The sequence below is a fragment of the Caloenas nicobarica genome, chromosome 2, assembly GCF_036013445.1.
Source record: "Caloenas nicobarica isolate bCalNic1 chromosome 2, bCalNic1.hap1, whole genome shotgun sequence".
NCBI lineage: Eukaryota > Metazoa > Chordata > Aves > Columbiformes > Columbidae > Caloenas > Caloenas nicobarica.
Genome location: NC_088246.1, coordinates 78,275,160 through 78,303,157, shown reverse-complemented (window position 1 = coordinate 78,303,157; position 27,998 = coordinate 78,275,160). Strand labels below are relative to the sequence as shown.

The 27,998-nt window shown below is 46.6% G+C and overlaps 1 protein-coding gene across 2 annotated transcripts; it reads left to right on the top strand.

Moving 5' to 3' along the window:
- Positions 1–39: 39 nt before the first annotated feature.
- TNFRSF11A (TNF receptor superfamily member 11a) lies at positions 40–27,998 on the top strand. 2 transcript variants are annotated; one of them, XM_065628680.1, is made up of 10 exons: positions 40–235; positions 13,103–13,184; positions 13,646–13,771; positions 14,324–14,467; positions 15,568–15,661; positions 16,032–16,126; positions 17,013–17,120; positions 18,993–19,045; positions 20,664–21,525; positions 24,865–27,998. In XM_065628680.1, exons 1-10 carry the CDS (start codon positions 176–178, stop codon positions 25,242–25,244), a joined length of 2,004 nt encoding a protein of 667 aa, XP_065484752.1. In that variant the 5' UTR covers positions 40–175; the 3' UTR covers positions 25,245–27,998. The 2 variants fall into 2 exon arrangements, with proteins under 2 accessions (XP_065484752.1, XP_065484753.1); XM_065628681.1 differs by lacking the exon at positions 13,646–13,771.

The window sequence follows — 27,998 nt, the reverse complement described above, 5'->3', positions numbered from 1 at the left end:
TCTTCTCTCTTCTCCCCTCGTGTAGCTGAGAGGAAGGAAAGGAAGAAAGAGAAGTAGCTGGCTCAAATGCGCCTCACGCTGCTGCCGGCGCTCGGGGGCTCGGCTGGAAGGATCTAGTTTCTCTTCGGTGGCAGGAAAAGGAGCCACAGGACGAGGCAGAGACGGACACCCAGACATGCCCGTCCCGTCAGGCTGCTGGCTCCTTCTCCTCTGCCTGGCAGCCGCTGGCAAACAGGTAAGGCCGGGCTGGAGGACGGGGCAGGCGGGCGTCGCGCCTCACCCGGGGACGGTTTGGTTCTTCGCCCGTCGCTCGAGGAGGTGGCGAAGTCGGAGCCCGTGGCATCTTGCACAGCGGGGTTTAGCAGAACAGCTTTGCCTGCCTTTTTTTTTTTTTTTTTTTTCTTTCCCCTCTGGGGTTTTGGTTTGGTTTGGTTTGGTATTTTTTCCCCTGTCTCACAGGCTTCTCTCGCTTCTTCAAAATCAAAATAGCCCAAAGCCAAAGCTCCGAAGGAAGCCAAGGGATCTGCAGGGAAAACAGCCTGCTCCTGCCCAGGGCAGAGTGTGAGAAACCAGAAAATATTTGCAGCGAGGTCGTTGAGGGATATAATTTGCATGTAGAGTAAAAATAAGGCAGACTCCACCCTACCGAGCAGATCTGTTCAAGAAAGCGTGTGCACACTTGTCCCTCAGACGTGGGACGAGCACATACGGGTCTTCGCAGCCCGGCCACGGCTTTTCAGCCTTCCCGGGGGGGTGCAGGCCCTGCAGCCCCCCTTGCGCTCCGACCGCCCCCCATCCCGAATGTTGGCAGCCCCCGAGCACCCTCGGGAGGTGGGAGAGCGCTGTGACCCCGGGCCCACGGGTGGGAGGCCGAGGCCCAGACCGGCCGCGAGACTCGCCGGGAGGTTCACGTGCCGCCCGTGGCGGAGCCGGGAACCAAACCCCAGCCCCAGGTCGGCCGCCCCGAAAGGGCAGCCCTCTCCCCTCGAGGGGAAAGATCTGAGCGAGGTTTGGCTCCGCCGTTGTTTGCAAACAGAGCGTGTGCTTTTTGCAGTTTCATGCCGTGCCAGGTGGCTAATGGTCAGCGTGTTTTACGGCTGGGATCATCGCTGGTCTTCCTCTGTTTTCAGAAAGGCCTTTTTCTACGGCCAGCTCTTGCTGAGCCTTGCGAATGGCATACATTTGGTTTCCTCCAGTGGTTTAAATTTGCAGAATCTTGCTTTGCTCTTTCTGATTATACAGCTTAAAAATGATTCCTGTCCCTTCAGGTTATTTAGACCTTTCTAGGTGGGCAGGCTGTTTGCAAATCCCATGCTGCAGGCACTTTTTTTTTTTCCCTCCATTAATCAATGTTTGGCAGCCTCACTAACATTTGTATTTCTTTCATTTGAACTTCTAGTATTTCTCTGTGCCTCATTTTTCTTGATTAGTTGTGTCATTTTAAGTGCTTCCCTCAAACACGGTGCTATAACCGGGCCGTGGCTGGGTTCCCTGAGAGCAAGGTGCAGCTTCAAGAAAAAACAGAAGATAAAAAACCAAACCAAAGCAAAAAAACCCTCTGCTATCTACAGCTTACAATTTAATGTCTGACCGCATAGTCCTGAGAGCCTTTTCTCTGGATCCCTGGTCCTAAATATGTTACCGAAAACCACACAAGCCTTTTTTTTCGCTGTAAACCATGTGTTTCATTCTGTCCACCCTCACTCCTTGGGATTCTCTCAAATTGCTGCTTTCCAGGTGTCCTCCATATGTCTATGAATGAGCCTGCGTATTTCGAAAGTGATTTTTTACATCACAGCTTTCAGGTGGTTTGGCCCGTTCCTCAGTGTCCTCTGTATCTGTCTGGGTTTTTTTTCCTGCCCTGCTGTTCAGGACTGTGATCAATGCAGCATGATGAGCAGACCTCACTGCTCTTTGTACCTTTGCTCCAGGTCACCAACCATGGCGTATTTGCTTCCTTATGGAGCCATTTGGGTTTGGGTTGTTCCCTTTGGAATCTCCTCGTTGCCTGGAACTTGCTCAACTCTTGATCAAACCTTGGAAATTCAGATTTCCATGCTATAGCTCCCAGCATGTTTCAGGTATCCTGATGTAGGAGCCAGGAGGAGCTCCTCATTATTTCTCACCTCTCAACTCACGGCCTCTCAGAGGATGCAAAACAGGGAACTTGTTTTATTTATTTGGGTCTGATGTGTAAAGTCTTCCCGCTGCATTGAACACGTGCTTAATTCTGAGTCTGTAAGTGGTTGCACAGGGTGCAACTTTCCACAGCCAATGCCTTGGACAAGTAGCGGTACAAAATAGTAGGGGGTTGCAGGAAGGTTGTGGTGTAAGCTTACATAGGAAAAAACATACTTTGTGAAAGAGCCAGTTAATCTAATGTACCATCTACAACCATGAGCAGGACCTGCAAGTCAAGATTGTGAACGGCAGGCAAGCCTGCAGAGATGCTGCTCCCAGAGCCAGCCTTTCAGGTTCTCCTTTGCTTCACTGATTTGAACAGTGGTTTCTTACAGGACTGCAGTTTTCTGATGGAACAAATTGTGAGAATAGGTGTGGTGAAGCTGAAGTTTGTCATATGTACTTGTGTTAGTTTAGAGTTGATCCTACGGTGGGGTGGTGGTAGGGCAGTGATATTTGCAATGTGTTTCCTGCATAGAATGACAAACGCTTTGAAATGTAAGTTAGTGCGTACTTGTAATTCTGCTGAGAATAGACATGACCATCGTCATCATTTTCACCAAAGAGGAAATAGGAACAGAGAATTCGTGACTTGCTCTAGGTCATACACCGAGCACTGAGCAGAACTGTTGGGAGCAGAGCTCAACCCTCCTTGTCTTGTGCTTCAGCCACAGGATGATTTGTCTTGGGCACCTGTCAGAAGACACGGTATTTTGCTTTCTGAGGCATGATCTGTTCAACTTCTTTGTACAAAATAGTCACATCCCTTTCCTTGCTTAACACTGGTGAAGAGCATAAATATTGCTATCCGATGGAAGTTAAAGCCTGTGAGAATATGTCTTTGCAAATATGAATAAACCAGTTGCCTGGTTTAACACCAAGGACTCACTTGTGTAGCAATGGGATGGGTTCTTCCACTGCTCTGTAACATTTACTTTGTAGGGAAAGTCTGCTTGCTGCAAGCATCTGGAATTCTTCGTAATATTGGAAAAATTGGCCAAAATATAGATGACCTTTTAACTTGACTGTGTTTAGTTCTAGGGTCGCCAACACAAGCAGGACATGGACTTGTTGGGGTGAGTCCAGAGGAGGGCCATGAAGATGATCAGAGGGCAGGAACAATTCTGCTGTGAGGACAGGCTGAGAGAGTTGGGGTTGTTCAGCCTGGAGAAGAGAAGGCTCCAGGGAGACCCGATAGTGGCCTTTCAGTACGTATAGGGAGCCTACAAGAAAGCTGGAGAGGGACTTTTTACAAGGGGATATAGTGATAGAACAAGGGGTAATGGCTTTAAACTGAAAGAGGGTAGATTTAGATTAGATATAAGAAAGAAATTCTTCACCATGAGGGTGGTGAGGCACGGGAACAAGTGGCTTAGGGAAGCTGTGGATGCCCCATCCCTGGAAGTGTTCAAGGCCAGGCTGGACGGGGCTCTGAGCAACCTGATCTAGTGGAAGGTGTCCCTGCCCATGGCAGGGGGGTTGGAACTAGATGATTTTTAAGGTCCCGTCCAACCCAAACCATTCTATGATTTTTTGATTTCTAAAATACACAGTCTTTATGATGAGGGAGGAAAAAAGAGCATAAAAATGTCCATGCTGTGTTATATCATGGACTCTCCTGGTCCAGTGTTCCTGCTCTGATCAGGGCCAAAGGAATTATTCAGTAGAGCAAAACTTCTACAGTGTCTAAACTAAACTCCTGGATTTATTCTGTTGTTAACAGCAATGGTTTCAAAGTTACTGTAATAAAATTAGTTCACTTGTCAAAATGCCCTTGCAGGAATAGTTCCTGCAAGGGAAACTGAAAAGTTTTTCATCACTTCACAGTTTCCCCCAGAACATGTGCAAAAACCTTACAGCACCTCATATAAAAGGAATATAATACATATATCACTGAACCAATCCACAATTTAAGAAACCTCTGCCGCTTCTCTTTTCATGTTAATCATCATCTTCTTGATGTAATTTCTTCTTTCCCACAAAAGGGACCAAAACAAACCTTCACCACATTTCACAAGTCAGTAGAATTCAAAGCTTATCGGCCATCTCAAGGGCACTGACCAGTGTCATTTATGGCACAGGGCTTTCTTCATACTGTGACGGAAGAAAAAAAATTGCAGATCAAGCAGAGAGATTAACTGTTGCCCTAAAGATCTGTTTCTCTTGCCTGGTACTGTCATCGCAAACACCCCCAAGCTCAGAAAAGTGGGATGTAATTTGACTGCTCTGCAAGAACCAGTGCAGACAGTACGAGGGATTTGTGCATCACTACAGTGTAGAAAATCACAAAAACCTCAAAGTAGTGCCCTCTGGCATTTATACCTGAATGCTATTTAGAGGAACCATATCTGAGTCACTTTGCTGTGTTTATCGATCTGTCCCTTGGAGTTCAAGTCGTGGAAGACCCTGTGGTACAAGGTACACACGTAGATGCGACAGCCAGTGAGAAGACAAGGGGCAATGGGTACAAACTGGAACACAGAAGGTTCCACTTAAATATGAGAAGAAACTTCTTCACGGTGAGGGTGACAGAACACTGGAACAGGCTACTCAGGGGGGTTGTGGAGTCTCCTTCTCTGGAGACATTCAAAACCCGCCTGGACACCTTCCTGTGTAACCTCATCTGGGTGTTCCTGCTCCGGCAGGGGGATTGGACTAGATGATCTTTCGAGGTCCCTTCCAATCCCTGACATTCTGTGATTCTGTGAAAGGTAACCCCTGTTGCAATGCTGTCCTCCTCCTGCTCCTCCCCACCGACTTCCTCTCTTTATGACTGGGTCTCCAGGTGACCAAAGCCAAGAGGGTTCCTGCCACCATGTGCTGTGACACGCTGCTCTGCAGTGGGAAGGCTGCTGGACACTTGGAGTGAGTGGTTGCTTCACATGCTGGTTTAGCTTACTGGAGGTAGGCAGTGGAGAGAGCAGGGAAATGGAGACCATAGAATAGTTTGGGTTGGAAGGGACCTTCGAAGGTCATCTAGTCCAACCCGCAATGGCTGGTTCAACATGTCCTCAGCTGCAACCATGCTTCTTACACAGGCTGTCCCCTTCCTTTCACTGGAAACTCAGCTTGCCAGGTGGCACTGGCTGCTGCAGCAGCTGCTCGCCCTCTGGTTGAAGCGCGCATTGGTTGATGTTGCCTGCATGGAGAAGCAGCTGCTCTGAGAATGGTTCATTATTGCCGACGGAAAATACAAAGGCAAATATTTGTTTGTTATAAACCCAATATAAAAATTAAGTGCTGTTTAACCATGTTGCACTATGGACTTGGGTAGGCCTCAGTCTGTATAGCGCAATAGCCTGCCTGCAAGAACGTGCCCCTTTTTATGACTTACTCTTATTTGAAAATGTTCCAAAGTTTGCATAGGAGAAGAAGGACTGTTGTTGGACCTCCACGGGCTGGAGCAGTGATGGCTGACATGGCAGGGTGGGCTGCAGGAGAGCCCTGCACCACCGGCCCCCGGGGCATCTGCCCCCATGGCAGCAGCATTTGCTGTGACGCTTCAGCTCTGGGGAAATGCAAGTTTCCTGATTTTTAATTTGTTTGTGTGTCACCGCAGTGTGCAATCGCATTTGTGGTGTGAAGCCTTGCGAAGGGCTCAGCACTGCACCAGAGGAGCCTTGCTGACTTACAGCCGGTGCTCCGGGACATGCTGGTTTTTGTCCCATACCTACACAGCCGCCTCAGCTGCTCGTCACAGCGCTTCCTCAGTTACCTTTTTTTGTTTGCTTTTCCAGGGCGTGAGTTCTCCAGGCTGAGGGCTTGGCTTCTTCGGTGTTTGTAGAGTGCTTAGGATGTCATGGCTGCAGACGAAGCCAAAGAATCGTTAATCACCACAGGATAGAGCCCCGTCCATTTCCCACCAGGTTTACGGTGAGGTTTGCCCATGGGGGCCTGGGAGAGGAGCAGAGATATCCCCCTGGCCAGCTGCCGTCACACAGGCTGCAGCATCCAACCCTCACCCTTGTCCTCCAGGTCCTCTTCTGCCCATGACCCCACCAGTATCCCCAACAGCGGAGGCACGTTCCCCACGCCGTGTGGCCAGATGTGATCTTTGTGGTGGCTCCCTGGCTCTTTCCTGTGATGTCTCTAACAGGCGGGTGGGGTGGCGGTGGAGGAGGGCAGAGACCTGAGACCTGGAGCTGCCTCTCAGCTCTGCAGAACCCGCGGGCTGCTCCCCCCCTAAAGTGTAGATAAAAGAGACCAGGAAAGGCCGTGATCGGTAAAAGAGCCAAGCTGGCCGGTTTAATCCACCCTGAAAGAGCCAATTAGCCAGTGAGGGGGGAAAAAAAAAAATGAGGTCATTCACCCTCACCACTTTGTGGCTACTCCAAAAGAAAAAAAAGTATATAGGGTCTGTTCAAGAATGACAAAGAACAACATTTGTGACTGCAGATGGGTGCAGAATATATTTAGTCAGTGGTCAAAGTGGAGGGAAAAGAAAAAAAATCTTGTACGGAAAAAAAAATACTGTGAAGTTTTGTTAGGCAACCCATTAATCTGGAATACCGATAGGGAAAAATGTGCTACTACATTCATATGGAGTCCTAAAAATTGCTTATGTAGCACGCAAAGGAATCTATTTTGAGCATGTTAGTTTGCCACAGCAAATAGTTTTGCCTTACGGGCGTCATGTTCTTCAGTAACTTTTCATTGTTCAGTAGCAAGAACGAGATGATTCCTTAAAATTGCTCTCACAAGAAAAAAAAAATCTCCTCTGCAAATACCGTATGTAGTACAACAGGCTGGTTAAGGAAACAGCCAAAGGCCATTCAAATCAGGGAGGGATATTTCCACCGGCTTGATTGGCCACAGTCCCCAGTAGAGCTGGTTCCTTGTGGTGACACCTAAAGAGCAAATGAAGCAATTCTCAGCCCAGTCTTGAGCCCTTTAATAAAGGTGGCAATTGCTCCATGATGGACGAGGTGCAGATCCAATGATGCAATTCTTACTGTCACTCACACCAAGGCAGAATGGTCTGTGGGTGTTACTTGCATCCCCTCTATATGGACATTGTCAAAAGTAAGGGCTACAGCCCTACCACTGCCCTTCTCATTTCTGCCTGCAGAATATTCAGTGTTTGTTCTATGTGCAATGCTGGAATCTAGGAGAGGGAAGCCAAAACAGAGTGTCAGGTGGCAAAAGCAGGATTCCTCTCTTTCCTACAAACTTTCTCATTCTCTCTGGCAGCTCAGCCAGGATTGCAAGGCCTTGCCTCACACCGTAAGAGACAAACACGTTATGCTCCATTCTGGTGGCGTGCTGGAAGGAAAGAGTACATAAACATACAGATTTTTAGGCATAGGTAGTCCCCACTGAACTCCTTAATCTGGCACCCAGAAGCAGCCCAGCCTAAGAAATCTCTCATGGTCATTTCTTCATTAAAACTCAACTCCAGCTGATGAAGCATGGAAAAATAATCTGCTGAACTAAAATGCAAGAGGAGCGTGCTCCACATAAAGGATTGTGTCTTTATTGCCTCTTTTATTATTATTTCAGTTAATTATGAATGGGTATTGAGTTACTTATGGTGAGTCACTGAGACCATACCTGGGGCGGTGAGACTGCTAAGCTTTCCTCTGGTGCACTTGCTTAATCTAGAAGAGATTTGCCTTCTCGGGCCTTTTAACAAGCACATCTAGGTATTCTTCATTTATTATTCTTCAGTTTTTATTTCTGCTTGCCGTGGACTGTTGTTTTGCTGTCAAGCCTTTTTCTTAAATGTTTTGGTTTGGTAGGCTTTTGGGTTTCTACCCTCTGATTCATCTTTAAAATACGCTCCCTGGTAGCTATTAGTCTTTGAATTACTGTGACAGCGAGCACTCGTAGCTTAAAGCACGAGGTTTTTCATCGAAGCGCAGACCAAGCAGGCAACGTGCAGATGCTACCGACCGCCCGGTCGGTGAAGACGTTAGGTTTAAATCTTCTGGCTGTCGTACGAAGTTGACTTTGTCTCTGAATGACGAACCCTGCACACACAACGCCGAGTTTCCAGTCAGCAGAGGAAAGCTGGCTGATTGACACGCTCGGTCGGCAGCCGTTTCGGCCCTGCCATCTATCACCTCTGTCATCTCCCATCTGATACCCCTGAGGTTCCCGTCTGCCTCGGCCCCGCCGCCCCGCTGCGAGAGTGATCTGTGCGGCACTTCTCCTTCACGTAGGCTGACGGCCAGAAATAGCTCTGGTGGGTTTGAGATTGATGAGTGGGCCTTCCAGCTGGTGGGGCAGCACCAGTTGCTCAGGTGTTTGCTTTTTGCTGCGCGCTAAAACAGGGCGGGAAGGGGAATAGCCAGGACGGGGCTTTGACCACCGTTTGCCTGCTCCCTGGCTGCAAGTTACAGTTTTCTCTTGACTGCTTTATTCAGATTTATCCCCTGTGCTCTTTCTGTCTTCTTTAGGTATTTAGGCTCTAGTGGGGTTTCAAGGGCCTGTTTTTAAGAGTGAAATAATATTTAGTTTTTAGCTGTTGCCATTTCCCGGCTATATTTTGCCGCGTGGTGGTAGTTCTGTGATGTGGTTTACTGGTCACTGGAAAGTTGACATCACCAAAAGCGTTTCATTCACAATCTAAGATTTTCGTGATGAATTACAGACCTGCAAGCGAATAACTGGAATTGCACTGCTGTGATTTGTGTGCTGCTTTGATTGCATTTTTACCAGCAGTGAAGACTGTCCATGAAGGAACTGTTGCATTCAGCATCCATGTGATTATGATGAAGTCTTCAACATCAGACTCCTCTTTTCCCTCATAAGCTCACAATTGTAAAAATTTCTGGAGTTCTTCATTGTGCATGTTACTATCATGTACCTCAGTAGAGTGCCTGGAAGCACCAATCACAGAGCTGTGCCCATTGAGAGCCAGATTCTAGTTTTATTCTTAAATAATTTTTTAGGCAAGCCTCTGAAACTGGCAAGCAGCTGAAGAAAACTGGGTTTTGCTCAGTGATACTGCTGACCCAAATCAGGTAGGAAGCTGGAGAGCTGTGGGCACACGATGGGTGTGAGAGGAGAGGGAATGGCTCATGTTTGAAGGTGGAAAAGCAGCAGATGACTGCAGAGGCCATCCTAGCTGGATACCAGGGTGCTGTGCTTGCAGGGGCTGCTTCACATGAGGAAATGTTGGTCAAAGCTCAGTCCTCTTGATGAAGGCAAATGAAGCCCCAAATACACACAAGCACTGTAATTCTACAGCAGCAAAGGCTAAGGACCTCAAAAGCAAGTGGTTTGAATAAATTTGGGCTCCAAAGCATAAAGAACAAGTGGTGAGCAAGGCAGGACACACTGTAGCTGGCACTCCCATAGGTACTTTGGGTCTGCAATACTAAATTGAGAAAAAAATGTGCTTTGCTCAGGGAAATGATGACAGATGACTTGGATACTCTCCAGAAACAACTACAGTGAGCAAGAAGGTGTCATCTTAAGATAGTTACCCCTTGACATGTCCCTTTACATTTCAATTTTTGTAAAACCAAGATTATCACTAATGAACAATCCCCATTGAGGCCTCAGGTTCTTGTTCAGAAGTGACATGGGAAAAAGACTGCGGAAATCCCCGAGCTTGTTCTTCCAGATTTTTTTCTTTTAAAGGAAAGAGGCCCATGCAACTCTATCTTCTCTGAAATGTCTGTCTGAATATTCATCTGAGCAAGAAAGTAATTTTAGCATCCATGACACACAGCTTCTGCTGCCATCCGATTGCTCAACGGCACCAAGAATAAATATTTCCTTAAGCCTGAGGACAGGAATCTGAATGCTGCTGGTTCCCCCTTCAGAAGCACCTGTGTGTCTGTTTTTTCAAGGTCTGAGTAACACAGTGGTGCTTTGTAGCTCTGAGTCACCGAAGATCTCCGACCCTACAAGCACACTCTTGCTTAGCGTCCTTTTCAAGAAATGGAGAGGGGGGTGGGAAAAAGGAGCTGAAAAGGCTGTTTGCAGCTCGACGCCAAAGCACAGTCCTCCTGCAGACCTTGACATGAGCGTGCCCATTTTTCCAAGGAAGTCAATGATGCTGCTCATGTGCCTAAAGGTAAGCAGGTGTTGGTGTGTTTTGGTGTGAACCGGACCCACCAAGCCAAGAGGAGAGAGGTTTTGTCTTTTTTCGCCTGGATTCTTCCCCTGTGAGACAGACTTGTTGTGACATAATGCTAATCAGAAAGAGGGTTGTCAGGCATATTGGAACAGGCTGCCCAGGGAAGTGGTGGAGGTGTTTAAAAGGCGTTTAGACAAGGTTCTTAGGGACATGGTTCAGTGCCAGAGTTAGGTTAGGTTATGGTTGGACTCGATAATCCTGAGGTTCTCTTCCACCTGAAATTATTCTATGATTCTAATCAACCGGGAAGGCTGACTGGTTTTTTTAGGAACTTGTGCAGACTTGTGTGCTTTTAAACACTTCTTCAGTGACAAATTACATTTACACAGGATGGCTAGAGCTCTTTGAAGCACTCATTGGCATGTGATGGTGGTATTTAACGAACAGCTTCACCAATAGCAGGACCGCTGAAGGAATGACCAGGCTGCTTTTTCTTTTATTTAATGACTTGAGGGGAGGTTGACACCTTCACATTCATAGAGGCCCCTTCTCTCTCTCGATAAGAGCTCAGTGATATCCAGACCACTCTGACCCACAGGCCAGTGCCCGCTGAGAGGAAGGATGTTCCAGGGGTTACGGGGCGAACTTGAGACGTGTTCTGGTTTCCTGTCACCTCCATAAAGCCCACTGGCCTCCGGGTGCGAGTTCCTCATCTGCGAAATAAATTGCACTTCCCCGTCTCAGAAGGACACAGTGGCGGGAATGTGCTGGTGGTGGCCAAGCATCAGGTCGTGGTGCTGCCAGCAGCTCCAGTACTTCTCAGTCCCCAGGAGTTAAGCAAGGGATAACCTGATTTCAGTGGAGCTCTATTAGCAAAAGGGCCCAAGTTCCCTGCATCGGCTCCCACATTAAGAAAACCCCAGGTTGCTTTTGCTTTCCCTTCCTGTCCCTTCTCTGCCCAGTTTTCATGCTCAGCAGGCCCACCCAGTCCATACCAGCCCAAAATCTCTCACCTTGGTGGGGAGGCTGAGCTCACGTAGGGGTTTGCATGTGGATGCTGAGAGCCTTGTCTTTGTGTGGTTGAGCGTAGATCGAAGGAGGGAGTGTTGCAGCTCTGTGAATGCATCGGCTTGTGTGAAAGGGGGAAGGACGTGGGTGCAGAAGAGACTACTTATTGACATAGAGCGTAGACTCATGCAGTATAACATAAAGCAGGGAGGTATGAAACAATTTCCAAAAAGTAGCGGTTAGCCTGTTCCCCTAGCCTCGGCACCAGGGGATTGCTGCTTCTCCTCAGGCTGAGCTGTGATTCTCGGAAATTATTCCAGACCCTTTAGCTGAATGTTTTTTAGCAGATTTGCATATCCTTCCTTAAAATGGAAGACTTTGCCCTTGTTTGACACTTCAGTAATTTTTTTAGTCTTTTCTTCTAAAGAGGAACTATCAAACTGGAGCAAACGAGGAAGAAGAGGACATAATGTTACAAAAAGCAAGTGGCTGGACCTATTGTTGGTCTCATCACTTTTGTTGCCTTCCCGGATGGCCGTGCACAGGGGATCAGTTGCTCAAGCCCTTCTCTCTGCTGCTCTATCCTCCAGCGTTGCCTATAAGGTGTTTATAACCTGCAAAAGTACCAGACTTGAGGTACTTACTCTGTTCCAGACACAGCTAGTGCAGTTTTGATAAACACAAGTTATGCACCAACCCATGACTCAAACTCCAAGTCAAAAGGTGATGTTTTAAATAAAAATGTCAACATTTTTGATTGTCTTTAAGTTACAAGACCCTTCCCAGCATTAGAAGAGGACAAGGCGCTTAGAGAAAAATATTTTCTACTGAAAGAGATTTTTATTGCTGAAACTTGAAAAGGATGAAAGAAGAGAAGTGAAGACTTGGAGGAAACAAGGGGAGGACACTAAGTAGAGGAATGGAAACCAGTATCAGCAGGCACAGGACTGTCATATGCCATTAGATGGCAAAAGCTCCATTTAGCAGCAGCAGAAGCTTATTGCAGCTTTCTCCAAGTAGATGAGAGTTTAACAACCGTATCCAGCAATGAAGGATTCCTTGCTACAAGCCAGATTTTGAATCATCTTATCCATTGCAAGATCAACAACTGGTTGTAAGGTGTTGAGTTTGCCTGGAGGACCACTGACAGGAGACAGGGCAGCCTGCTTTGCAGGTGCCCCCTCATGCAACAGTTTCAGGTGGTTTGTGTTGATTTACTTTTTTTTTGAGAAGCAAAAAGCTGCTGGCTTAGTTATACCACCACTCTGGATGGCTGCCTCAGTTCCATAAGATCATCTCTGCAGGACACAGTGGGAGCAAGAAAAAAGCTGCAAAATTAAAGTCCAATATTTCCTGGGGCTAGCCACGAATAGTGTGTATCCCAGTGGGAAGCTGGGAATTTCGTCTTTTTCAGGAGTATAAGTCATTCACCTTACTTGTTTGCTTAATGCTATACATTAAAACTGCCAATTGCCCTGCTCTTGGTCTGAGGTCATACCTGTGGAAGAGACTACAAAAGTATCTCTATGCCACCTTTTTTTTCTTTGCAATTGTTTTAAAGTCATAGATTTCAAATAATAGAGTACTGTAATAAAAGTTTGTATAGCAGGCCAAAAGTTCACGACAAATCGAAAGATTGTGTCATTTATTTATCACCTGGCTGTATTACAAGTCCATGTGTGTACAGCATCAAGTACATTATTCTTAGTGTGTCTACAAAGCACCTTTGAGGTCATAAATGTTGGGTAATTTTTACTGCTTAGCTATCTAAAATGCTATACAGAAGAAAAGTTTTCCTCCTTTCAGCCAACGCCGTGACTAGGCAGATCTGAAGCTCTCCAGGTGTGCTGGTTCTCATGTCTTCTCTCTCCTTCTCCACTCTAGTTGTCACTACAAATCACTCCGCCGTGTGAAAGCGAACAACACTATGAATACTCTGGACGGTGCTGCACAAAGTGTGAGCCAGGTATGGGAGCACGGGGCTGCACCAGCTTCACAACTGAAAAGCTCATTAGAAGCAGCTCTGTGGGTCATCAAGGAAGCTTGTCCTTGTGACTCTGCTAATCTATTGACACCTACACTCGCAGGTGCATGATTTCAGGCTTACAAGTGCCTTCTAGTGCAGGAGTGGTCCTGCTGGCCTCAGCAAAAGCCACAGCAGCTGTTTTGTTGGGATTGCACTTAACCACTACGGGAGGCAGAAAGCAGCTTGATTCTCGTGCACGTAGATAGGACAGTTCCCAGGCCATAAGCTTCATGCATATTTCAGTGCCACACTAAATGGGGGCCAGCCTGAGGACCTGAAAATGTGGCAGGAAGAACTCATTGTCCACAGTAATGTTAGCCAAACCTGTTATTTTCCCTAAGCTCCTCAGACAGCTGGTGTGCTGCTTGCAGACAACCTACTTGTCCTTCTCTCATTCACAGGAAAGTATTTGTCTGCTAGATGCACTGGTACTTCTGATAGCGTGTGCCAGCCGTGTGGCCCAAATGAGTATATGGATGTCTGGAATGAAGAAGATAAATGCTTACTACATAAAATATGTGATCAAGGTGAGCTGTTCATACTCAAGAACCTTTTAATCCAAATTAGTGAAGCACAAAGATGGGAAGGTGGATCTAGAAGAGTTGCTTTGTTCAGGTACATGACACTGGAGGCTGGGCTTCCAGAAGAGCCTGGCAGAGAGGGAGGTCCCCAGGCAGCAGAGGTTCTGTGCCGTGCTGAGCACCACGACCATAGTCTCCATGCTGCTGATAATGATTATCTTCACTGGGGCCATTCACTCCTGTGAGTTGGATCGTAAAGGTTGTCCTTTTGCCCAGCGTGCTGTGCATTCACTTCCCCTAACATGTTTGTGTCAGCTTTGCAAAAGCTCTTTTTATTTTCTACAGCAGCTACAAGGAAAAGTATTGCTCAGGAGTGGAATCAGTGAGGAGCCCCGTGCTGATCAAGGGTCTCCCATGCTTCTTGAAAGATAACATTTCTTCTAACGTGAATGGTTTTGCATCTGGCATTCAAGTAAAGCAAATAGGTAGAACAGGAGATTCATAAACTTGAGGCTTATTATAGATAGATTTTTTGATCCCATCTGCTTTCTCTTTTAGGGAAAGCTTTGAGAGAAGTGAACCCAGGGAACAGCACGTTCCAGCGGCAGTGCGCTTGTACGATGGGCTACCACTGGGATGAAGACTGCGACTGCTGCCAGCGAAATACCGTATGTGCTCCAGGATTCGGAGTCAAGCATCCTGGTAAGATACAGAAAGGGGATGTACAAAGTGAAATGTCCAGCTCAGGCCTATGGGGTGAATCCAGTGTCATGTAGATTGTGACATTAGAGAGGATACTTTAGACTCTCAGATGACTGACAACAGAAGATGTGTGTCTGAATTATCATAACTACTGCAGATAACCTTTCTGGACTATTTGCATTTTGAAGGCTTCTGCCTCTGTAGTTTAAATCAAGTGACTATTGCGATGTATCACATGGACATGGCAATAGCCACAAGGTGCCCAGTGCATTTCTAACATTTGCTGAGGTGTCTGACTGTGAGTCACTAGGACATACGTTGCTCCAGTACTCAGAGAAGTGTTCCATTGGGGATTGTTGCTGAGGTTGGATTTGAAATCAGTTTTTGTCCAGTGAGTTTGCTTTGCCATTTTATAATGTTATAAGCAAGTTAAAATGATAAACGCCTTTCAAGTAGTGCAAACATTCTTTTTTTTAGATGACTTGTAATGCAAAGATTTATTACAGACATTTCATTTAGTCCTAAGTCTGATCGAAAACAAAATGCAGCTGTTTTGTGGGTGGAAAACAGAGTTGTAATGAACACTGGAAACAGCTTCACCAAGCACGAGGAACCCCAGAAAAGAAGCACATAATAGAGTAATGCAGGATGAAATGCTGCATGGACCTGGAGCACAGCAGTGCTGTTTGTTCTCCAGTCTAACAAATCCTGGTACAGCGTTTTGTTTACTGTGGCTTCATAGAAGTGACAATACCAGTTAACGTCACTGTCTGTGGCATAGCACTGACACGAGGAAGTTAATGGAAGGGGAAGGATATAATAGCTGTGTGTTATTTTACAATAACTGCAAATGGCTCCTGGTCATTTGTCATTGTGATCATGTAGATAAGTGCTCAGCTGAGACTAGCATACTTTTTTCTGCTTACATGTGAGTGTCGCTATTGCTCTAATGTAATATAAGATCATTCTCTCTTCAGGGAAGCTTTTTGAGAGGGGTGGGGTAGTGGAGTGGGAGTATGGGGACCATAGTAACCCCCCCTTACCTGAAAGGAACTCACAGAAACTCAGCTCTGAAGTTTTTCTTCCTTTATTACACACAGTGCAACAAGACAAGGACACAATGTGTGCACCATGTCCCAGGGGCTACTTTTCAAAGGTCGCTTCATCCACCGACAAGTGTAAATCCTGGACCAAGTAAGTCCCCTGTATCTTGCAAAAGGACTACACTAGCCACAAGGCAGGGAGAAGCCTGAGCGAAAACATTTTTCGGTGGGGTGTTTCAGGCTGTCTGCAGAATGCACAGAGCATCTCTGTTGGCTGTGCAGCGAGAGCAGCATTCTCACACTGGAGCTTGCATTCTCCTTGGTGGGGAGCAAGAGGGAGCAGTAACAGCAGAACTGCTGAGCTAACACAGCTGAAAATAAAGAAGTTATCTGGCCTTCTTTAGGGTGGAGAAACGCAGGACAGATGTTGTACATTACAACAGAAAGTACTACTCTGCATAAGGGTGGGAGCCACAACAAGCTCCCTCTTTGAAAACAGCCCCTTTGTCTTTTTTTTTCAGCTGTACAGCTCTAGGAATGGCAGAAATAGCACCCGGGACTGACAAGTCAGATGCAGTTTGTGCAGACCGAAAGGTGCCTGAGCCATCGGAAGACGGTGTGTGTCCTCATACAGATTATCTGCTAGAAGGTAGCAGGGAGGAGGAGGGATGTGTTTGCTAGAGGTTTTGGCTGGCCTAACTGCATTCCCATTGTGGGTGACTCTAGGGGGAGCAGCTGTAGACCAAGACAATGCTCTTGGAAAATCCCACCTTTAAAGATTACTTTAAGCCTGGCAACTCTAGGGCCCATGTCCACTGCTAAGCAGAGCTTTACACCTCCCACTGAAACTGCATGGCCAGCAGTACTGCTGTTATATCCATGACCCCATCACATTTACTGGTCTTTCAGTTTTTCGGACTGCTGATTTCCACACACACATTAATCTGTATAAAGGCCAGCAGCTTCTCTCCATGCTTCTTTTATAGCAATGGATTCAGTCTCAGCTGAACATCGCTCTGCCTTCTTGCTCACTGCCCGTTTCCATTTCCAGTGTGGATATGGCACCAGGGAGGCTGCTTGCCTGGCATACAGTGATCCTTCATAACCTGAGATAAAGGACAAATTTAGCTAGCTGAAATCTATACTGTCCATGAGACCTATGTCCCCCATATCCTGAGGCAGAGCAAGCATGGCCCATGGGCTGCTAGCAGCTTGCAGAGCGATTTTCAGAGGAGCATGACTGGATTAACACCTCTCTAAGACACCAAGACCCTGGTTTTTATGGAGAAGGCTCGGTACCAGCTACCTTCAGTGAAGCTTCTTGTCACAGAACTGCATGAGTGCTAGAACTGTTGTCCTTATTATAGGAACTGAAAATTAAATAGGAAGGAAAAAAACCCACAAAACCTCTCCCGTGGAAAAGCAGGTAAAATGAGCAAGGATTGTCATACTGCTGAGTACAAGCTGCACATTGATTGCACTATCTTTGTTACAACCTGCAGGAACAAACAGGATCTTATACGTGTTGATTGTCATCTTGTTTTTTGTGGCACTAATTGGCATTGTCATCTTCATCATATACTACAAGAATAAGGGAAAAAAGCTGACAGGTACGTGATAGCTAATGATATTCACGAATGTGACAACTGCATGGCTCTCTGGGCGCTCTGATTTCACAGGTAACCACCAGGTTAGGAAACTCAGGAGTTATTTTGGAAGTTCTGTGCTACCCCTGTGGATATCCTTGAACTAGTGCAAAGCCGGGCTTTGAATTCCTCTCGGCAGGCAGCGTATTCCTTTTACGCACAGTGCATATCGCTTGGTGTCCTTCTGCAGCCCTGACCGTGGGGTGGCCGCCCTCAGGGTGGGCACAGCCACTGTGTGGGTGAAGGAGGGCTGGTCCTGGGAGCTTCCACAGCAGCACGGTGCTCTGCACCATGTGGCACAGAAGAAGAGAAGCGGGGAAAGTCTCTATGGGGCTTTCACCACCTCCTGTCTCCTTCCTCCACTTTCCCTCCTCCCTCCATCTGTACAGGTTAAAATATGGATTTCAAGGCAAAGGCCTGATGGGTATTTGAAAATGTGTTGGAGGGAATGTTTTTAGCTGAAGGCCAAAGTTCTGATGAGGCATAGAAGAAATACTAGAAGGAAACAGAATAAGCAGTAAAAGTAGAAAAATTGAAAAATCCTAGCAAAGGCATACTGGATAACAGTGAGGTACTGAATATATTATTAACACAATGGAAATACCTTCAACAGTTATTCAACTATGTGTTAAGCCCTGGATCTCCTTACTTAAGGGCGTGCCTGTGTTGTTCTGTTCATTTTTTAATTTTCTCCCTCTAAACATGGAAAGCTTTTCCTAGTGTAGTTTTTCCATATCTCCTTTCCCAAGCCCTACCAATTTGTGAAATGTTTTGGGAGCAGTGGAAGGGAAGACAGCAACCCTCTCTTGTAAAGTGTGTTTCAGCCTGTATTTTAGAAATATGCTGCCTCTGCCACACTAAACATGAGTTATGCTAAATCTGGAATTCCTGGGGTGGGCTGGAGGCAATGGTGACTCTCCTGGCAAACCAAATACGTACGATGCAAGGCAGGTTAGGGGGCGGGATGCTCTTGATTTGACATTTCTATTGCCCTGCTGCTCTGCAGTGACAGTCCTTCCTTGCCTTTGTGTGGAAATCCTGCTAAGCGGAGCCCCAGGGACTTGCAGGCTCAGGAAGAAGCTCTGCCTGCTTGTGGGCAGACTGATGGTAAACGTGCAGACTCGACAGCAGATGAACAGAGTCGTTGCTGGGAACTGGCAGTGGCTACATAGCTGATCTGTCTTCAGACACACGAAAACAGCATAAGGTTCAAATGTACATGAGACCTGAGCCCTACAAAATCTCCCAAAAGCATAAACAGAAAACCAGAAGAATTGCTAGCTCTACTAAGTGGCAGTCTTTACCATAAAGCATTGTTGGACTGATAGCTTTTCCTTGGGAGATACTCTGATTAAGTGACTTTTCCCATTAAGTACACCCTGGTTAAGGGGAATACGCTGCATTTGAGCCTGCCATCCCATGGTTTCAGTGGCTTACCCTCTTCTCTCTGGGCTCCTCACTCCTGCCCAAGAACGGCCTTTGGACCATCCATGTGACTCCTCTTGAAATAGACCGTACGGGTGCAAGCGGGTCGGTGTTGGGCCAGTCATAGCTTGGTGCGACATATGACCAGGAAAGAAACCCCATTTGATGTGGAACACAGCTTAACCATGGTCTATTTTAGGAGCTTGGAAACATTTGTTCCACAGAAATATATCCCTGTTCCAGTTACAATGAATCCTCAGCTAGACCGATGCTGGGACACTTGAACAGTCAGTAAAAACAGTCTCGCTGGTTTTTATTTAATACGATATTGCGGATTGTGAATGACTGTGGGTCATGTGGGTGTTTAGGTCTGTGGCTGACTTACAGCCACTCTTTGTGTTTTCCCTACAGCAGATCTACAGAACTGGGCTAACGAAGTGTGCAGCCAAATAAAAGGAACACAGGTAAAGGCAAAGATGCTAGCATTTTCTCTTTATTTTGTGTTTTCCTCATGGCATTCCTGACATGACTTCATGTGAATGTTTGGCTAGAAAACAAGTTTTGAGTTCCTCAAAAAATGCTCACAGCTTTGGCTTTTTCAGTCTGGTTTTCTGTAAATGTGAGGCATTTTAAATCACTGTTCTCAAGTAACTTCTGAACCTGCTTTCTGGTTTCAGCCGGTTTTAACAGTGGTAAAAATCTCTGTGATTATTAAATATTTATGAGAAGTTAAATATGTGTGTACCGGTTGCTGAAAAGCAGAACACTGCCTAGGAGGGAGCCTTTCTGAATCCTAAGAGCAGAAAAAGCTTCAGTTGAGTTTGCACCTTTTTACACACCACAGTGTTCACAGGAGAGAAACCTGGATTTGGGGCAATGCCAAGAACGCCAGGCATGCAAGATATTAAGCACAGAGCCATCAGCTAAAGAGACTGGCTGTGAGACACCTTAATTCTAGTGCTTGCAGAAATCCTTCTTGTCCATTTGGGTGTGAAAAAAGTAAGACCTTACAAGAGGTTTCGCTCTGGAAGAACGCCACATCCCAAGCTTGAAACACGCAGATGGGAGCACGGGTTCAAGTTCACGTGCACTGCCTGCTTCACACCGTGGATGTGGACTGAGGTGTCCCAGGTGCATGTTCTCCTCGCCACCCCATCTAGGAACATTGTCCAGCTTAGCTGTTGAAAGACTCAAATTCCATTGCTACAAAGAAACCACACCAAACCAACCCACCTTTTTGAGCAGGCAGTTCCTTTTTTGTTTCCTAAGTGTTCATGCAAGCTCCTGAGTTGGCAGCTGCTCAGATCCTCTGGGACAGAGGAGTGAATCAACAGCAATTAGTTGTTGGCAGCATTTACACTTTGTCCTTTGCCCTGGAAGACCTGAACAGATGCTAGAAATGAAAGTTCCCAAATACCTGAAGGGAACCTTTGAAGTATTTCCCAAACCTTGAGGTTTTTTTGGAGCTGCAACTAGAAATATAGCTTTACTTTGGCAAGTACTGACAGCAGGACATCATAGGCTTTTGCATTTGTCATCCGAACATTTTCCAGGTTAAAGCAACCTTGCCCGTGTGACTTCTTTTTTGCTTGGGCCCTCTGAATCAGCCCAGTTTCTCTCTTCAGTCATTACGGATAATAATGATTCTGCTCCTGGTAAGGTCTTCACAAATCAACAGCCCTTCAGATATATAGCTGATTCAGGAGGTTCCCAAACCTTGTAAGCAGTTAGGAAGGTCTTACTGATGGTCCATAAGAAACAGGAGAATCTAGTGACTCTTCTAGATTTATTAACTCTTAAGTGTCTTCTTAAGAACTAGGAATAGTCATCTCCCAAAATTAAATGTTATTGCCCCCCAGGCCACCAGATTTTTTTTCTGAACACCTGCTGAGCCCAGCATCACTGGTCACAGTTTAACAGCAGAACAGAATTACACTTCAAGACTCAAATGTAGTGGTGCTGCTCAACCTCAGCAGCTCCACGCTGAGGCAGAACTGAGATCTGCCTGTTCCTTCTTTGTCTAGAAAATAACCTACTGCCGATCTATTAATTAAACTCGTTTTTATTTTGAATTTCTTTCAGGAGCGCTCCAGAGACGTTACTGTGAACATCACAAATGCTGCTGTCCCCCGGACCTCTGAAGACATGTGCCTCCTGGGCCCCACGGGCCCTCCTGCCCCTGGAAGCTTGTGCTGCACCGGTGGTCACGCTCCTTGCAGGAATGGGAGCCCCAGCACGGCGCCGTGTGAGGCAGGAGGGAGCCTCCCAGAGCTTTCTGTGGTAAGCAAGACTGACGATGACGACCATTTCCCACCAGTTCCCACAGAAGATGAATACATGGATAAGGATCTCAATACCACTGATTATTTATCTTTACTGCGTCCGACTGCCAGTAAAACCGTATCATCATTTTCAGAACCGATGGAGGCAGGGGAGAACGACAGCTTAAATCAGTACTTTTCTGGGATTGGGAGTACAGAGGACATATCAGTCTCCCAAGGCTTTCACCCTTCCTCTGACGCAGGTGGGGCACACACTGCCACGGACAAACTTCTTCAGAAATCTTGCCAACAGGGCCACAGTTGCCTGAAGGAAACGGGCAACAAAGACACAGATCATTTTGCAACGAACTATGACTCAGAAAAGATCTGTGTGAGGTGTGGCGTTTCATACAGGGAATCTCCCAAAAAGTGGAGCAAACCCTGTTGTGCTGCAGCTGACGGGGCCTCCACCTCCCCAGGAACTGGATCCAATGCACGGTGCACTTGTGGCTTGAATTTTCTCTCTGCTGGTCAGAGCAATCTAGCAAGTGATCACAGTGTGGAAGATGCATCTTCAGATAGTGCCAACATGAAGTACCAGAACACAAACAGAAGCACTTCAGGGACAAACAGAAGCACTTCAGGGACAAACAGCAGCACTTCAGACCTCCCTTCAGCATCTGGTAAGCCCGTTAGGCTTGGGCCATACACGGTCATATAGGGTTGTTTTCTGTGCTGGCAGTTTTATTCAGTCTGATTTAGGAGAAGGGGAGAAGAATGAAATGATGCCTTTCACTTAACTGCCCTGAAGCTAATCTGAGATACTGAGGCCATTTGGTTTGTAGTCATTTCTGCGAATAGTAGTCATTTCTGGTTTGTAGTCATTTCTGGTTTGTAGTCATTTCTGCAAATAGTATGAGGACTGTGAGGGACCACTGTTCTGCCCTGATCTAACCAGCAATGTAGAACAAGTCTTCTGGCTGTCACAACAAAGGCCAGGCAATTCTGTTACTGAAGTATTTTGGTGATAGCAGGTGTGCGTATTGGAGAAAACTTAGAAGGAGGAGAGTATAGGGACCCGGAGGCTGAGTCAAGAAGGGATGCATGATGCTCAGCCAGACAATTTTCCATTCAACAGTCTCCGCACACATTTTTGCCATTAGGTTTAACTCCAGTTATATTTTATATGGCAATCAGTGAGCTGGAGCTGTAACCTGGTAGCCATGACTCGTTTAAGAAATTATGTTCAATTTTCTGCTTAGTTCTCTTTAATTTGCTAGAATATAAGCGTTCACCTAAAATAATTTAATACAGACACCATTTCTCCATTCACAAATTCCCTGTCCCCTAAACAACTCTGAAACACTGTCACCAATTTACTAATTGACTACATATTTACTAATGGAGTAAATATAGCAAAATTGTCAAATGAAAGCAGGGGAAAAAATCACTGCAGCAAAACTAGCAGAAGGGAAGTTATGAACCTTTTCTGGATGAAACCTTCCCTTAGACTTTTTTTTCGGTATAGAAGTCCACAATCTGCCTGTCATGTGTTAATTAGTCATTTTAGATTATAATCTCTTAAAGTCAGATTCTCTATTTTTATGTCGATGCACTGCCAAGAGTAATGAGACCTTAGTTTTGACTGGGACATCTAAGTATTACTGTAATACGCACAGCAGTCGTAAGCAGTTGCCCTTCTTTAAAACCATGTCATGCCTTGAAGTTTCTTACGGACACATTCTTGTTAGTCTGCCAAAGCCCAAAAGCAACACTTCTGAAGGCCTTCCCCTCTCAATGTGCATGCCATGTGGGAATCTGAAAGCATGTAGTGTTCATCTTTCTAAGAGCAGATACTCTTTCTGCTGCTTCAGTTTCCTGAAACCCTGACACAGTTTCACTGCCTGATCTATACAAAATTCAGCAGTAGTGAAGAGAACGCAGCTTATCTTTTTGTTCTTGTTGGAAGGTGACTCTGACGTACAACTGGAAGTCAAGTCATATTGGGCACTGCAGAAGTACTGCTTTTCTTTCTAAATCTGACACAAAGAGGAAGAGAAAACATTAAGGAACAACAGGGCAAACAGGAGAGCTTGGATTTACGTGATGTGCTAGAAAGTGCCATCTTAGATCTGCAGCAAAATTCTTTATATGGGATTTTAATTGCATCTGTGCCTTCGGGTATGAAGATGCTCTAGTGCCATCTGGTGAAACCTGACCATAGATACAGCATTCCTAATTTGCCATTTTTTAAGGCAGGACTGCCAGCAGGTACTGACTGAGCTCTGGGCAGCATGAAAGTGTGGGTTAGTGAACCTCAAAACGACAACAGAAATTACAAACTCTGTCCCTCCTGTAAAACAGCCTTAGAGGACCAAAGTAAACCTCTGGACAGGTGGCACTCACAGGGGTCACTGCCAGAGATGGAGATAAGCCTTCGAGCACTCTTCCAACCCCCCCCAGCCTGGAGGCAGTCAGGACATGAAGCATCTGTCCATGACCACCTTTGTGTTGATGGCAAACAGCCGGGCCAAATCAAACACCAGGGAAGCAACCAGCAGGGAAAAAAACTCCCACAGAGAAAACTCTTATCGACACCTTATGTTAATCAACAACACTTGGAAAGCAAGGAATGAGCTAGCAATGCAGTGGTTTAGCTAAACAGGATTTAGCTAAATAGGATAGGATTGTTTGAGGGGAGCTATTAGAGAGACGCTCGAGTGCTGCCCAGACTGGGTTGTGAGCAGGCACGGGTCCTAACTGAGCACTGCTGGAGCCCACTGTCCATTGCTGATGTGCAAACATCACCTGCGGCTGCCAGAAAAATGGTGTTTCTCTGGGCTGGGCCATGCTTAGCTGCAATGGAAATGGGAGCATCTCAAGTGTTGAGGAACGTAATGAGGAAAGGCACAAAATGTCTAAAAGGTGTCAGATCAATCTGCAAGTAATGATTTAGTGAAGAACAGCAGGAAATACATTTCTTAGGAAGAGTGTTCATAGGCTAGGAAGATTTTTTTTTTCTACTTGGTTGCTTCGGTTTATTTAATTTTCGAACTTTAACAAGTTTGTTATAGTGTTGTTGAAAGTATGTTCTCAGTTATTTTCTTTCTGCTCTGAGGGAAATTTATTAATTCCCAGACCCTGGTCCTGCTGTCACTTGAGTCAGTGACCCAGTCCTTGAATGGCAGAAAGATTGAATTTATACTGAAAAATCTCTAACCGCAGGCAGGCTGACTGAAACCGTAACTCCATTAGGTTGCTATAATATAGACTCTGTCTTTTCACTGGAGTCCGTGTATTCTCAAGTAAATTCTTGAGGGCACTAGGTGAGTACTGGAGTGTACCTACATGGAGGATCAGGACAATATAAGATAATCGTATAAGCTCTGTGTAATTTGGACACTGTGTGACTGTATGGTCTGATGTTAAATCTTCCAGTATTTATTTGCTAAACCTGCTACCTAGACCACACAGTAGGAAACAAACAAAACAAAACAAACAAAAAATGAAAACCAAACAAAAAACAACCAAACAAAAAACGCCAAACAAACAAAAAGCAAAACAAAATCAAACCAAAACAAACAAACAAGAAATAAAACACATCACCAAAATAATGTGATGCCTGGGACTCTCTCAAAAAACAAAATCTCATAATTAGGAATAATGACCATTTCTTCACAAACTGCAGACAGAGGCAGCTCGTACATCAAGTGGCATGGGGAGTATGAGGTTGTTGCGCACTCACTTGCTTCCCGGAGCACAATCAAGAGAGAAAATGTTTCCAAGCCTTCCAGACAGGCTCCCATGGATGACAGGCTTCATCCTGAGGAGGCAGAGGTGGAAATAATGAAAAGGTCTAGTGGAAGGCATTGATTATAAGAGCATCCTTGTGTCACGGGGAAAAAGTAATGGAACAAGAGTAAAGCCACCACAGCAGACTAAGTTCACTGCGCTAAGCGCCCTTCTCGTGAGGAGAAAATATTAATCACACGTGTCTTCTTTTCTCCCCGCTCCTTCCCCAGGAAATGTGACTGGAAACAGTAACTCCACCTTTATCTCAAGTGGACAAGTAATGAATTTCAAGGGCGACATCATTGTTGTCTACCTTAGCCAGAACTCCCAGGAGGGGACGGCGGCCTCGGGCCCGAGTGAGGAGAACGTGGGCAGCCCCGTACAGGAGGAAAACCTCAGCCGCTGCGAGACTTTTGCCGGCAACACCCAGCACTACAAGGAGAAGTGTGCCGAGCTGCAGGGCAGCTGCCCGCTGGCGGGGAGCGGGGGGCCCCGGTGGCCCCCGGGAGCCCTGCCCCAGGAGCGGGGACTGTCCCGCCACGGCCAGGCATCGCAGCCCGTGCAGGAGGAGGGGAAGCTGGGACACTTCTCGGAGAAGGTGTTGAACTGAGGCGAGCCGGTGTCCTTGCTGCGGGCCCCGGCACCGACGGGCAGCTCACGAGGTGGTGTGGGGCTGCCGTGGGGCTGCCGATATCCCGGGTGTCGTGACAGATTCGGAGACTGTGGCTGCCTCTGGGTGTCCCCCGGGAAATTTTACAGCTGGAAAGGACCCTTGTGGTGCACATGCTGGTGGTGGTGCCCTCGCTGAGCTGGTCACGGGTGGTGATGCTCTCCCTGAGGAGGTTACCAGTGGGGACAGTCACACGTGTGAAGCCGGGCATGCTGCCCCCCTTGCAGAAGCAGTGGCAGGGCTCCCTTGTTTCCCTCATGAGGCAACGGGCTCCCCACTACCCCAAACTCCCTAGCACCTCTCCCGGCAAGCGACAAAGGAGAGTTGAGGAGATCCTTTGGGACGGGGACTCTGCGGAGAGCAGTGTCGTGGGCTGCTCCCAGAGAGCGGGTGACATGGTGGAGGTCAGCACTGAAAGGCACCCCTGAGCTCTACCTTGGGGTTTTCTTTTGGCCACTAAGCTGCACCTATTTTGCTGGGTCTTGGGCCTCCTCAATGCCTCTGGTGGTGGAAGGAAGGGGCGTCCATGTCTGCCGCTAAGCATAGTGCTGCTGCCAACACCGGCCTCCCTGTGGGGACCAGACGGGTGGCGTCAGCCCTTCCCATCTTTCCCCAAGGAAGCAGACAGGCCAGTCTCAAACCAGCGCCAGAGCCAAGATCCTGGTGTGCCCCTTATTATTTTGCAGGTATGGATATGTGTAATGCTGCCCCAAGCAAGCATTAACTGGCAAAATAGAGCTGGTATGCCTTAGAAGCATATCAGATTAATCCAGAGAAAAAAGCGTTTAGTTTTGGACTCTTGATTCATCTCTGACTTACTGCACCTAACCTGAGGAAGTCATAGCCCTGAAGGTGAGAGTAACATGTGCCTGGCACACTGCTGCGTGAATAATCACACTGAAGTTTAAGACACAGAACTGCTAGCAGGTAAAGGAAGGATCTATGATAACCAGCTGTGGACATTTTCTGAGTGATAGGAGAGGGAAGGATTACCCAAAAATTGAGAGTTTAGTCAGGGTCAAAGACATGTTCCTTCATCTGCCTGAACAATTTTGCTATTCCCTCTGATATTTTCATTAGTAAGCAGAGTTCAACTTAGGTAGCATGAAGCTATTTCCAGAGCTCAGCCTGTCTGAGCTGAATCAGAGCATAGCCACTGTCACACTGAGAACTGATGAGCAACAGCACCAAAGGGTCAGATTTAAATAATAACAGCAGTTGTAGTTAGAAGAGAGTCTCAACTTCTCAGTTGGCTTTGGTTCAGGTCCTGTATCCTGCAGCCTCCTCCACCAGCCACTGTGGAGAGAGGTGAAGAGAGCAGAGACTCAAGGAACTCCCAAGAGAAAAGATAACATTTGTAATGATTTCCTGACAAGGGGTAATTTTCTGACATTCTCCTGCACACGTGAGTGCTGCAGGAGGCTATCTTCAGTCTGAGCCTTCAGAAGGGTCAGCGTTGTGTTTCCTGCCAGACAGCAAAGGGATCTCTTATCTAGTGTGATCTCATCTACCCTGATGGAAGAGATCTCTGGTAAGAAGGGCTCCCGCCTAGGGAGGTTTTTAAAGCTGAGGAGTTCACTGCATAGCTGCTCTGTTTGCAGTAGTACTGCTCTGCGGGTGAAGAGCACCTACAAAGCTGACAAAGTGACCACTGTGTCATGATGAGCTTCTCATCCATAAAACAAAAGGATAGGCTTAGCCACCTTGGCCTCTCAGGAGAACAATTCTGCATTATTTATACTTCTGGCATATAAAGTTCAGCACAGACATGCAAACCTCTGTCTTGAGCGGCTGGCAAAAACAATGCATGAGCAACCCATCTCCCTTTCACCTCGGCATGGCCTTCAGAAAACTAGACCATCCTAGCCTAGACTCAGCCAGGCAGGTGGGTTGTCCCATTCACTGATGGCCCAAGCTACCTCTGCTTCTTTGAAGGTGTGTAACTGAGGCTCGCCCTTATTTGTGGTGTTCTTTTGTCTTTCCCAATGGATCCTTTATAACCTCTTTCTGGCCTCTTCTGGCCTAATTCTGTATCCCCTAGCCATTGGTGCAGTAGGGACAAGGAAGCAGAGCCACCTTCACCTTCGTGCAAGGTGGTGCAGATATTTTCCCACTTCATCTTCATTTTTTCAGTCCTGTTATTCTGGAAAGCACTCATCCAGGACATCAGCCCCACCAGAAGGCATTCAACCAGCCCCACTTACAGGGCAGGAGGGACTGAATTCTTGTGCTCAGCTCTGGGTAAACTACCTGTCTGCAGGTCTGTCTCCTCCTCCTTCTCCCTCTGCAGCTTCTTTCTTCCCTTAGTTTGTATCCACCACCAGAGAGCAGGCTCAAAATACTGATTTCAGAGAAGACAATTAGAAGTTTCCTAAGTGTCCTCAGTGACTGAGCAAAGACTGAAACTAGAATCATCAACAAGCGTGGCTGCTTCCTTATGGGAAACATGATGGGCCAACAGATTTGATTATTTTTTTTCCTCCAGAGTCTACCCAAAAGTGAAAAAACCGTATCACACCCATCAGCATGCTGCGTGTTCCCTGGGTCTTTGCCTGGCTGTTCAGACATGGACCCCAAATCCTCATGATTTCTTTTGGCGTCAGTTTGGAGCTAGGGCTGGTTTTTAACAGCTGTTTGTACAACGGGGCCCTATGCATTAGGCACTAATGTGAAGGCTTCTGGCTGCTATTGTAA